Source organism: Corvus hawaiiensis, chromosome 3, assembly GCF_020740725.1.
Source record: "Corvus hawaiiensis isolate bCorHaw1 chromosome 3, bCorHaw1.pri.cur, whole genome shotgun sequence".
NCBI classification, from domain to species: domain Eukaryota; kingdom Metazoa; phylum Chordata; class Aves; order Passeriformes; family Corvidae; genus Corvus; species Corvus hawaiiensis.
Genome location: NC_063215.1, coordinates 56,548,354 through 56,561,654, shown reverse-complemented (window position 1 = coordinate 56,561,654; position 13,301 = coordinate 56,548,354). Strand labels below are relative to the sequence as shown.

General features: G+C 40.4%; 1 protein-coding gene across 2 annotated transcripts in view; it reads left to right on the top strand.

The window, feature by feature from the left end:
* The window catches only part of SAMD3 (sterile alpha motif domain containing 3), a 36,119-nt gene that overhangs the window by 17,148 nt on the left and 5,670 nt on the right, over window positions 1-13,301 (top strand). For both annotated transcript variants that reach the window (XM_048299900.1, XM_048299902.1), the window contains exon 6: window positions 3,466-3,633. In XM_048299900.1, the coding sequence (XP_048155857.1) occupies window positions 3,466-3,633 (168 nt within the window). The remainder of the gene's footprint in view (window positions 1-3,465; window positions 3,634-13,301) is intronic.

Below are 13,301 nucleotides of genomic sequence, written 5' to 3'. Positions count from 1 at the left end.
TCATGAATAAGCCCCTTCATGAATAAGCCACTTATGTACTACGAATTTTAAAAGAATGTTATTTATGAGGTCAGTCTAGAAGCAGGGATTAAGAATTATCTGGAATTACAAATAATAATTTAAAAAATAATTTTCTACTAACAGTAAAACTAATTTAAAAGGCTGTGGAGTACCTGGAATTAAATTAATTCCAAGATTAACTTTTGGTAAGAGTGCTTTAAAGTGACTACCTAAGTAAATTTTCCCATGGTATTTCCTTCTACTTACAAAACAATGCTATCCTAAACTAACATATGATGTTTAAAAAAATAAAAATATTCACTTAATAATGAAATAGCTTATTAGATTTGTGATGTATATTGTAACCAATACAACATTTGTAAGTTATGGATGAACAGTTTATATAGAAAAAGCCAAGGTCATAGACACAGCAGTCAAAAGCAAATTGGCATGATACTGTTTCTTGACGACTTGCAAGGTATTCTATCTCATTTTACAAGGCTTAAACCCAGTAATTTGGAAAGAATAATTTCTCTTATTCCATTTCATTTCAGCCAACCTTTTGAAAATCATATGATTTCAAGAAAACATGACATGAGGAAGGAAGAGAGAGGGGTCTCTCATCCATGCCACTTGCCAGTGGGCTTTGCATAAGCAGCTGCCTTGAGCTGGTGGCTGCCAAGCGGTGCTGTGGTGCCTGTGAAACCCAGCATGCCAGTGCTGACATGCTCAATTCATGTAACTGCTGCACACAAGATGATTATTTGCTAGTAAATTACTGCTTTTAATCTGCATGTAATCCTTTTCCTCCTATGTCAGATAGACACAGGCTAATCCTTCTACTCCTTTACCAGGAAGGTAAACCTTCCTGGGGTGGTGTTCAGGGGAAGGGGGGAAGGGCAGGGAAATTCATAGAAAAAAAAGTTGTTGGTTCAAAAATGGTAACAAAAGCATTCTTTTTAGAGGATGCATTACTCACTAGGGAAACCACACGTGCTTGCAGTCTCATTCTGGAAATAGGTATGTGAGAAGGGACTTGGCTAATTTTATGCCAATCCTATTACAGAAATAGGTTTAGTTAAAATTCTTAATTTATTGGGGGACTGGAAGATGAAACAGCTGATAGCTAGGAACTTTGAGGGATATTTAAAGCCTTGTATAGGTGTCAGCATATTCTTTCATGTGAAAGAATAAGCAAAAATATCTTCTAGCTAAATAAAGATTTTCAAAAGAAGGAAACTGTGTGCAGCTCAACTACAGGGATGCTTAAATTGTCATCTGCTAATATATTCTGGGATGATCATGTTTCAAAATATTATAACATCTGTTAAACACTTCAGAGAAGCATTAAACTAAGGTTTTTGTTTGCTTCTTTCTTAGCAGCCTTAAAATAGCAAGCTAGGCATAAATTTTGCTAGGCATATGAAGATGGGGTATTTGCATCAAAATGTGTAAGGCCAGAACTGTAAATGTACTTAGGGACCTTAATGGTTCAGGTGAACAAGTGGGATTTTCAAGGCATGTAGTCTCTACTTCTGAAAATGGTGCTGAAGTGTAATACTCACATCGAGGCTGTGACTATGTGTTGTGAGAAGACTGGGTGAGCAGTTGTACTCTATTTTTGTCATTATCTTTAGGTTGGTGATGTGACTTCTGTTCTGGCAGAACCCTAAGCCTGAAGTCTGCATTTTAGAAATGCAGATGGGCTTGTTTTCTTTCCAGTTCTTGGATGTTCAACTGTGACTGGCAGTGAGAGGATGCTTCAGTAAGGGCACAGAGGTGGGTGGCAGGGAGTGTTCCCTGGGGAAGGGCACTCCTGCCCTGGTGGGCCCCGGGCTGCTCAGGAAGAGCTGAAGTAGACACCACAGGGATTGTGTTCTCATAGCTCTTCCACTGTAATTTTTTGCCATTAATAGAGGTCTTGCTTTTAGGATTGAGGGCTTGTAGGTCAGCTAGAACCTGGGGAGGTGGGAACAATAAGCTCAGCAGGAGAAATGCGAGGTCACACTGACTTCACCACCATCTCTTAAGAGATCCTCTCATCTGTATCCTGTGGGTGAGAAAGGTAGGAATGTCAGACTCACTGCAAAGAGAGATACTGTACTACTTAATCTACTTCTACTGAATTCTGGTTTACACCAAAATTAACCTTTCAAATAATTCGATCTTGACTAAGAAATGACACCATTTTGGTAAGAAATTTAGGGCAATCATTCTGTTTATTTTGTGCTTTAGCATGTCAGTGGGTACAGGCTTGAGTATAGTATTGAGTGAATATAGTATTGGAGTCAATTTTGAAAATTAAGTAACAGATATTTGAATCTCTCTTTACATGTCCTGTCATTTACAGTCACTTTTCTGTTTAATTTTTGTTCCCTCTGACTGTTGAATACCCCTCAATAACTGGAATAAGCAAATGATTTTGAGGAATGACAAAACTACTCAAAACTGTAGGTTGTGCCTCCAGATGTGTTTAACAGCCTTTGCTTAGAAATTGCTTCCCAGGGTGTCAATGGCAAGGCAAGGCTAGCTCCTGCCATGGGACATCCAGCTTTGGGCCACACGTAAATGGCCACTGGTCCTTAAGGATGCATGAGGAAGTTGCTGTCCATACAATTTTCAGAAATGACTTTTCAATAACTGAATAAAGAAATACATAAGGGTGACAAAAGCAGTGGGGCCACGTAAGCTCTGTCTTTGACTGCCAAGGAGTGATGAATAGCTGCATTAAACAGGAACTGCGCAGAAATGCTTTTAAGTTGCACTTTACATACCTTGGGGTGTCTTACAAACGCTAGGACCTATTTAAATGATCCTCTTAGTTCAGCAGTTTTGAGTTCAGTTTAAAAATGTACTTGATCCCAGTATAACTGTAGGCTCCCAGCAAAAGGTAGTACCAGGCTGTGTCTTTCCCACTCCTTTCTGTTAAATACAATAATCATACAGCTGTGCAACCAGTCAGATACTGCCAGAGGCAAAGGAAAAATAAGACACTAAACTAAAAAAAACCCAAAAACAAACCACCAAAAAAATCCCCCAAAACCCCACAGCACAGTTTCTCTGGCATCTGTGAGCTGATCTGCTTCACTATGTAGTTTCACAACCCGATGTCATGAATGGAGCATAAAGCAAGAGCTGAGAAAGGGAAAGCACACTACAGTTTCTCCGGCAGCCTTGTATAGATCTAACCCTTAGATTCAATTCCTGCTATCCTCATCAAGCCACAGCAGTGCCATTAGCCCAGCCGTTGGTTGCCATAGAGCCATTTACCACAGGTGCTTTTGTTTCCTTCCATCCTGAAGCCACCGGTGGTGCCGCCCTATGAGTCTTTTTCTGCTTAATGGCAAACACTTTTGTAGAGTTAGATAAAACAAAGTGACCTACTTTAGGATGGGGCAAATTCTTGAAAGATACTTGTAATGATAGCTATTTCCCCTCCCCACCCCCCCACCCCCCCCAATGTAGCTGCTGTGGAAACGGGCCCTTAAAGATCGTTTCAAATACGTGCGGAGACCCATTGAAGATGATGAGCAAGTCCTGAGGAACAAATACAAGTTTGGCCACAGGAGAGGACAGACCAGAAAATCTTCGTTTGCTGAAAATAAACTCGATGGTGTCCAGGGGCAGGTAGAGGTAAGATTTTTGGTGCTTGACTGAGTTCAGTCTTTCAGCTTCTCTCTTGATTGTAAGGCCATCAGGCAGTAAAGGGGACAACTGATCTCATCCCATTCAAACTCATTTTGTATAGAGCTTGTCATATGGCCAGACCCTTGACTTCTTTTTATTTCTGGAAAACTAGGTATCAACAATAGAGCTAAGCCTGATACTGGATGCCTTGCACATTTGTTGTCATTTAGAATTGTTGTAAATTGGACAGAAAATACGGTCTGTTTTTTTAAATGCAGTATTTCTATTCTGCTCTTAGTTATATGCCTCCAATTAGAGTGAAAAACAATAGAGGCTTATGTCTACTAGCTGAAGTCTCTGTACAAATAAGAATGCAAAGAGGTATTTGAGCTGGTAACAAATGTCTGTATCCTCCTCTCACCTTGCACTTTGTTATGTAAAATCTGTTTGTGTTGATGTGTGATATACACTGGAATGCTTACAAATCTATGCATACAGTTGCTATGTATTGCTTTAATTGGAGAATTCAGAGAGTTATCACTGTCCAGTAAGTGTCTGAAGCACACTAATTAATTTAGACACTTTCATAAATACACTAAGGTTCCAGCTATGCTCTGCCAGTGGTCCACTGCACTTCGTGCTGCAATTAAAACACGGTAAAATTTAAACAATTTTAAGAATGTGATAAAGAAGATATGGAAGTAGATATTTATCTTTCGTTCATCCATGTCCATCCTGCTGTTTACCAGACCCTGTATTTAGGGAAGCAAGAGTGGTTTATTGGATGCGTTTCTGCATATATTGCCCTTGTGTTTGAAGGTAGCTGTAGTCTCCTGTACAAAATGCAAATACATGTTTGGTCTGGTTTTTAGAAATTTCAGTAATTTCTGTTTGTTTCCTTTGGGTTAATGTGTTCAGGAATAAACACTTCCCTTCTTTCCTGCTTTAGTTGAAGGGTTTGCAGGATGTGTGAAGTAAGAAACCTGTAGCTTGAGTGCAAAACAATGAACAGTCTTGCACCCAGTAAAGATGGAATTATAGGCTCCTGGTTTTGTGTTCACGTTAAGAGTTAGCCATCCTTTATCTGCTAAAGCTTGGAAAGGGCACACGTGGATCTTTTCTGTCTTACGGGCTCACTGAGAAGGGCTTTGGAGTGATCCTGTAGGACCTGCATGGTAAACTTCATTTATCTGTAGAGAGGGTGTAACCAAACTGTGCTGTGCAGACCAGGAATCACCACTCTCTTTAACTGCTTTGCCCGAGGCCATCACTGGTCACCCTTGTTTGCTTTAGAAATTGAGGAAGAATGTTACATCTCTTCTGAAGGCCTAGACCTTTTTAGGTCATAAGCAAATTAAGGGTTAAACTTAAAGGAGGTGAGAGGATGCTGAGTATCCCTAAAGAGCTTTTCCTTTCCTTCTCTCATTTTCCCTGTATCCTGAACATATATATATAAAATACAAATATAAATGCAAGAATCAACACTTGTGTGCCCTATTAAGGCTTAAGAATGAGTTCCATAAAACTGAGGGAATCATAACTTCCTTAGTTTTAAATGTGTTTCTACATTGAAAGCAGTGATGTCTGACTCTGAGATCCTAAATTATGTCACTACATATGTGCAAAACTGAGCAAAATGTTTAATATTATTTTTAACAAAAGCAGTGTGGATTTTTTCATTCTTTTTATTTAGAAACACACATAATGGCACTTTCCTGCCAATCCTTGGCACTAATTGCTCTATGAAAATACAAACTGTTAAACAAAGTGTTTTAGTCTCAAAAAATAAATATTTGATCTAGAAGCCAATACCACAGGGAAACCCAAATGATATTCAAGTTACCATTAGCCAGATCCCCTTGTCTTCATCCCTTTTCCAAGACTGGAAGAATGAATCAGCCTTGGGTGAACTAGAAGCCAACACATCAGAATTAATTAAGGTAAAATGGGGGGAAATGAATTCCAGGTTAAGGACACCTTTGGAGAATAGTTAATGAAGGATTCCTAGCCCCTTTGGGCCACCACACTCTGCTTTAGATAGGCAGAGTAGGACATTTAGGGCATTACAGGTCAAAGCTGACTGGCAGAGCTATGCAGATGAGAGAGCACATCTGTTCCCAGCAGATGACCTACTTAGCAGTCACACAGCTGACTTCTATATTGAGCTTTAGTTTCTGAGCAGTCATAAGCTGTAACTCTGTCATGTGTGCTTTATGTCAGTAGTCTTGAATTGTCAATTGTATGAAACTGATAAAAAGATTATTCACTGATAGGAAGTGTCTCACTGTTATACCTGGTATTTATTTTTATACGAAAAGAATAATAAAGTTATTACTACTAATAAAACCCTTAACCAATCTTTTTACTTCTTCATGTGAAAATCCAGCTGCTTACCAGGACAAGCTTCCTGTGATGTTTTGAGCCAGATGATGTCTGCCCCTTGGTCTGCTCAGGACCCATTATCTTCCAAGCAGGCATTCCTCCTTCAAAAGCAGCTCAAGCGCACTTGGCCTCCCATGCAGGGCATTGCTTCTAGGTGTAACATCTGTCTTTCTCCTCCAGTTTCTTTAAAACATCTGCTGATGTGCTCCTCTTTACAGAGCATTATATTCAAACAAGATTGAAGAGTAGCTACTCTTTTTCTAGTGACTTGCATTACGTGAAAGGTCTTGAGCAAGTGCAGGCCAGTAGGGTGATGGTAAGTAAGTACATAAACCCATGCTGGAGGTATTTGTCACTAAAGGAGATTTTTATTTAAATGATGCTCCCTACAAATATCCATCAGGTTGCACCACCAGGGAAAGAAGCTTGGACTGTGCCTGACAGACATAAATTTGAGCCTCTGTGTCTGAGGGATATTCAGAATTTTATCAGGAAAGCCTCCATAAACAACAAATTTTATGGCTATGATGTGAGAATCCTCCTCAGTCATTTTCCACAGTCAGGCAAATATGCCAGAGATGCAGTAATCCAGAGGAGAGTGCTTTGTAATGATAAGGACCTTCATCTGCTGCAAATGGAAGGTACTTTCCATGAGAAGGGTGATCACACGGTGAAAATACATAAGAAAAGCAAGCCAGTTTTCCCTCTGTAGCCAGAGTGGGATTACCAGGTGGGATTACAGGGTGGGATTAAAACCAGCCATCCAATGGCTTATTCTGACCAATCTCTTTATTATTTTTTTAGCATCAAAATCCCCTTTCTCTGCCCTAAGGACATGTTTGGTTTATGGTCCTTCAGGCTATGAGAGAAACCACCTCCTACCAGTTGTAATAGGAAGGGCCCTAGACTTGAGGGAGCCAGAAGGAAAAGAAAGAAAGGACCTTCCTGGTCCTTGGCCAAAGGATTGTCAGAAGGCAAAAGGTGATGGAGAGGGAAATAGGGTTAGAGCTGATGATTGGCTTGCATACCTTGAGAGCTTGTGGCTCAAACACTGTCTTAGTCTTCCCAGGGGTAGTGACCGAAGAGCAAATTGTCCCTTTCAGAACTTTAAGCTTGGAAAGCTTGTCAGTCTTGAGCAGTGCTGTTCATAGAATGTGTGACTTCACAATCATTTCAGTTAGCTGAATACAGAAATGAAAAAACCCACAGATATCCTGCATGGCTCCACCTGCCAATTCAGGTATGTGTTTCCCATAGGTCCTGTATCATATTCTGCTACTTCCAGAGGCTTCTGAGATACCCTTATAGCCACTAAATAGCTATATTTATGCAGCTGGATTAAGCTCCTTCCATCCATCCCAGACATTAAGTAAGAAAATATCTCCGCAAAGGGACTACCTAAGGGTATCTTAAGCTACCTGAACTGTAAGGGAATATAATCGGCTAGAAGACTGCTAGTAGTTCTTGATCTTAAATAAAAATGGAAAGAGAGTACAGTCCCTCTCTTAGAGCCTCTTATTTCTTACATCCTATGACAGCTTGTTTGTGAGGTCATCAGGGTTTCTCTGAAGCTGTCACACAAATAAATTTGGAGTTAGGTGTGAAAATGAAGGATAGGCTCTGACAAGATGTCAACTAAGATAGTGGTAGATGTCTGCAGATAAATGAGAGTATTTGCCACACCCAGCAGAGCTGGGAATAACATAATGAAAACTATTTATAAAGGGGGCACCATCAGGCCATCTTCTTTCTGTGTCAAGGGGATAGACACAAGAAATGTTTTGATTAGTACTTAGGCTGGGAGAAAAGGAAGAATTCTGCAGAAATTTTAACTCACTAAGTTGGACATCTATTGATATTATTCCTGTATAGGGAAGATAAGCAGGACACTTGAAATTGGTGAATGTGCAAATCCTGTGCCAAGAGGATGAAAAAGCAGAGAAGACCCCTGGCCCAGGAGGAACACCATATATTCTTGCTTCAGTGGTATCATGCAGTACAAGAATGGTGAAATTTACCCTGTTGATTGTATCTGGAAATTGTCTTTTCTGATGAAAGGAGGAATCGGGATTGAGTGAGGTCTACCCCATGAGACAGAGTCTCTTTTACCTCAGATTAGGTAAATTCGGCAAGTTAGACATACCCTAGGGATTTGCCTTTCTTCGAGGTGATAACTAACATCATGTTTGTCAATGACCTTATGCCACTGCAAGAGTCAGAAACTTGAAACAAGATTTCAAGGAGTCTGGAAAGAATAGGATTTGGAAAGTGATGGCTGGAGAAAAAGGGAGCAACGAGAAAAATAAAGCAACAGTAAGGGAAAAAGAGAACTAAATGTCTGTAAAATTCTCAGAGGATGAACAGCTTGTGCATGAGATGCAGAAATTCTCTTGGCTCAATCTCATGGCACTATTGGCAGGTACAGCGTTAGGTGTGATCTATACTGAGAATGCCATACACAGATGAAACAGGGGTGATAGCACCTTTCCCTCTAAGATTAATGGTCTCCAAATCAAGCGTTGGAATATTTGCACAGCCAGAATGTGAGCATGCATATATAAACGACCATTCAATGGCTGTACTGAGCTGTTGTAATGTGAGTTTTCCACTAAAACTTTGATGTGCGTGCATCAAACTTTGAGTGTGTAGTGTTGCTTAGTTAATATTTTAAAATGCTTTTAAGTCAAAGCAAAAGCTTTAAACACAGATCTGTGACATACATCTTGCACTCCACCTTCTTATTTATGTCAGCCAGTGTCTTCATTGTTCTGTGAGTGAAATTGTCAAGTACAGGTTGTCCCTTGATAGAGAAAACAGATTTCTCTCATTTTGCTTATGCAGTTTATGAAATCAGAAAGCAGCTTCTGTGATCAGAAATAGACTGACTTATGTGGCTTTGAAAGTTTTTGGTTACCACTGACACGTAAATCTAGCTCTGAAGTTGCCTGCCTGGTTCAAAAGGGTAATTATGTGTAATTAAAGCAAAGCCTGCTTTAATTAAACATCTCATTGGAGTACAAGTCAGTGTGGATCCTGCTGATAGTTACATGCTCATTTTGCTTGAAAGCAGCCTGTCCATGCTGTTTCACCTGTCTGTGTTCAGTATTTGGACGCAAGAGGTGGGGCATGGTTGTGATGCCTTCTCAATCCTCTCCCACCATCCAGGATGAGAAGATGGGCCATGACCAGTGTAAAGGCAGTTTATAGCCTGCCTTTCAGATTCATACTTGTTTCAAATCCAGTGTTTTGGGGGCTTTTTTGAGCAGATCTTCACTTTCTAATTGTCATAGCCTGTTTTGATCACTCCTCCTGATATAAAACGCCCCCATGCTCATTACAGTAAATGTCATTCCAATGAGCCTGATTGTCACCACAGAAAAAAAGGCTGTCCCTTACAATAGTGGTGGTAAAAAGAGTTCTATACACTGTGCTTTTATGATGCCTTGTGTCTGTAGGTGTTCGAAATAGCAAGACCCACTTTTCAGCATTCAAAAATCAAGACAGACGATTCAGATTATGCTCGCTTAAGTAACTGAAAGCTGTTTCTCACTCTGAAGAAGTTATAAAAGCCAATTAATGGAAAAGATTATTCCAAACATGGGTCCTAACTACTGTCAGGCTTTCTTGTGCAAGTACCTTGAGCACTGATGCTAACTGATGCAGGTAGACTCAACAATCAAGAAGTCTTAGCAGCATCAATGCTCTCAGCAATAACATGACTTGGAATGTGCACTGGCATCTGGCAAGGAAAATTTGAAATGTGTTTTTTAAAGGAAATATTATTAGCAGCTGCTGGGAGCTGACAAGAGCAATAATAACAAAAGAAAATGGCTGTACCAACACTACTACCCCTCAGCATCCCGGTCCCAATGTATGGTGTAAAAGGAGCTCCCATTCAGTGCTGATGCCACTGAACCTGTCTGCACAGCACTGCTGTTCCAGGACATGATTCTCCTTACCATCACGTTTTTTACATTGCTTTCCAGCAAGCAGATTAGTCTGCATCCAAAGGAATTGCCTCAAAGAAATATTCCCAGAGCATCCCAGGTGAGGAACCTGGATCACTGGTTGGCAGTGAGCAGACCGACAGCACGCAGTAGTGTCCTCATATCCATCTCTTTAACTCCACTGCTCCTATTCGAATTCCCTCTCTCAGACTGAGGGGCCAGTAGGTCCTACTGGCATTCTTCAAAAAAGAGATCTTGATATTTGTCCTCAGCAACCATTAGGCTGCATTTGCCATTCAGGAATTGGTGCAAACCCATGTAAAGAACAAGAGGTGTCTGTTGTCCACATCAGAGGCGCCTTCATCACTCTGTGATTAGGCAGTCATGTTACGTTGGTGTTGACAATTATGTCCTTTATGATTTATGATGCTGGCTTTCAACCATAACTGAAATCTTAGACCTTGGAGATCACATCATGCATAAGAGTTGCTCCCTTCCACCTTGCAAACTGATGTAGCAGTTTCACTGCCTTGGCTGTGGCACCGTTTCATAAAAGTGCCTTGCTAACTGGAGCTTTTTTACAAGAATGTGCTAATACAATCTCGTATCTTGGGAAGAATCAAGATCCATCAAAAGGACATTTAAGAATTGGGCCTTTATTTAGAAATCCATCTCCAATCAAATGACTATCCTCTTGCTTCAGGAGGTGGGATGAATTAGGGATTTGGAGTCTAGTAGTTTTATGTTTGCATGTTTTCTTGCTTTAATGCGAGCATCTTAACACAATCTACTTGTATATGGTTCCAAATAGAACCATGAATGTCAGGTGGGGGGGTCACAGTCAAAAGGCATCTGGAGCATAGGCAAGGAGCCTCACAACCTGTGTGGCTCCCAGACTTGGTGTCTTCAGTCACAGATACCTGAGATGCCAAGAAGTCAAGAGAGTTTGTAGGCATGGGCACTAAGGGATGGGCTCCCTACTGCTGTCACCCTTTGAGTGTGAATCCAACAGAATGAGTAGGATCCTTGGCAGGACCATCCTTCAGGCTAGGGCTAGGTTACTCTGACAGACAAGTACTGGGAATCTTCTGCTTACCATATTAACTTCCTTTCTGCATCCTTTTCCCTTTTTCTCTGTTCTGCTGCTCTTCTCATGAGTTTGTGACAAAAAGGCAGCTTCTTATCTAAAGACATTGAGATAAATTCTCATTTTTTCCAGAAGGAATTTTTTTTTTAAATTCAAGTTTTTATTGTTTAAAAAGAAAGGAAATCCTTTATGTTATAAACTAAGTCTGTAGGTTGCTAAATAAGAAAAAATTCTGTATACAAAAATAATTAAATATCACCAATTAACATTCTTATTGCTGCAACTGAAATGGATTTTACCGGTGACACATTTGAAAATGTGGCCAGAGGAGTTGGGTGACCTCGAGAAGTAAGGATTCTTCATTTAATGAGGCTATTTTTTTTAGTTCTGTCTGGCATATATACTGCACAGTTAGCTGTGGCTTCTTCAGACATTGAGACAAGAGATCCTGGCTTTGGCCTAGGTAGGATTGCTTTTGAATGGTATTGAAATAACTGAGCTTTAACCTTATAGTCAAATTTTACTGGAATATTGCCATGCTGTAACTAGCTTTCTTGCTTTGACGGTTGAAGTAGAGAGGATGTAGAGTCCTCCCTAAATAAGCGTGTGGTAGGCTGATAAACCAGTTCAGTAACAGCTTCCAAACTCAGATTCTTCCTGCAATGTTAAAGTTAACTATAAAATATTTTAAACCACACTTGGAATCATTCTCCCATCAACTGGGTGTCCCACTGAGATAACTTATTTCCCCCGAAAGAAAGCCACCTCTCACCTTTCCACTTACCTTAAAAACCAACTTGTTCACAAACTAAGAATTTGGAAAGACTATAGATAGTGATTGCTCTAAGCAGGATGAACACTGCAAGAAAACAAATTTTAACACTGACTTCTGCTTGTGTTACTCCCAGGTAACAGATGATTTACACTACAAAGTTTGGCCTTCCATTGCTAATTTTTACCCCTAATAGATAGGTATGACAGCAATTCTTCCTTATACTACTGCTGTATTTCTATTGGTAGCATGCCATTGCCACTGATGAAAATGTCAAATGGTCTCCTTTAGCTAATTAATAATGTCATTAGCTAAAATAGCTCTGAAGGACAGATAGAAAGTCCATCAAATTAAGCAGAGTTTGCTTTGACAAGTGGGATGGAGAGAAGCTGGTGTAAAGGTCACAACTTTTTCTGTGGTTACAGCACACTGGGTCAAGTTGTTTTGCTTTCTTGTCTCTGCAAGTAAGACACTGAAGGTTAGAGGCCCTCAGGTAATGAGCCACCGTGCTCAGCTGGCTGAAGAAATTCCTGCTTTATGGTCAGGAGGCATGAAAGCAGACCCACAGGAAAAACCAGTGGTGAAAGAGCTGTTTGGAGTCAGAGACTTCAAGCTAGCTCTTGCACAGCATAAAAAACATAGTGTAACTTAAAAAGCCCCAAAAACTGCCCAAGTGAGAAAGCATGGGCATCTTGAGATTGACAAGTATGGGCCAACCCTTGGTTCTGTGCAGTGGTCACCGTGAAGCAAGAGACAGTCTGTCCAACTTACGGCAAGTTAGCAGGTTAAGGAATAGCTGAATACCCAATTGGGAATGTGTGAATAATAAGGTGGTATTCACAGGAGTAACCAATATAAATTACATACCAGAAACCATCAAAGGCTGATGCAGGAAGCTTGCAGAGATGACACACCAGTAGCAAAACAAAACTGATACTGTGAGTGATCTGATAGAGATTTACAGAGAATTCTTTTTGTGGTTTCCTGCCTTTTCTGCACTGGTTATAAAGGCTTTCTCACCCAGGTGAGAAGCAAGAAGCCTGATACTGCTAAGGGAGAGGAGTGCTCAAGGTGCGCTCCCTAGGTACAGGAGAGCTGGCAGAATATAAAGCCATACCAGAAAAATTAGACAGATTTTGCAAGGATTCTCAGTAGATGAGTTCAGATGATCACATTACTGGGGCCATTCTTCATGGGCAGCATCAGGGCATCTGTCTCAGACTGGCATGTCAGTGAAGGGGTTACAGAATAATTCACTAAAATGAGCAGTAACACATTTCCAGGATCAAGTATTTGAGCAAAATTTTCGGTCCTGTCCAAGGATAAAGCAGGTAATTTTCTAATTGTGATGCACAATTTGTCTCATGAAACATGATACTGGATATTTGGAGGTAGCTAATTTGACGCCAGTTTCTAGAGTTTCAGGAGAGAGCTAGAGAACATATGGACAAAGAAAGCTTCTGTCTTCACTGGCCCAGTTGGCAAT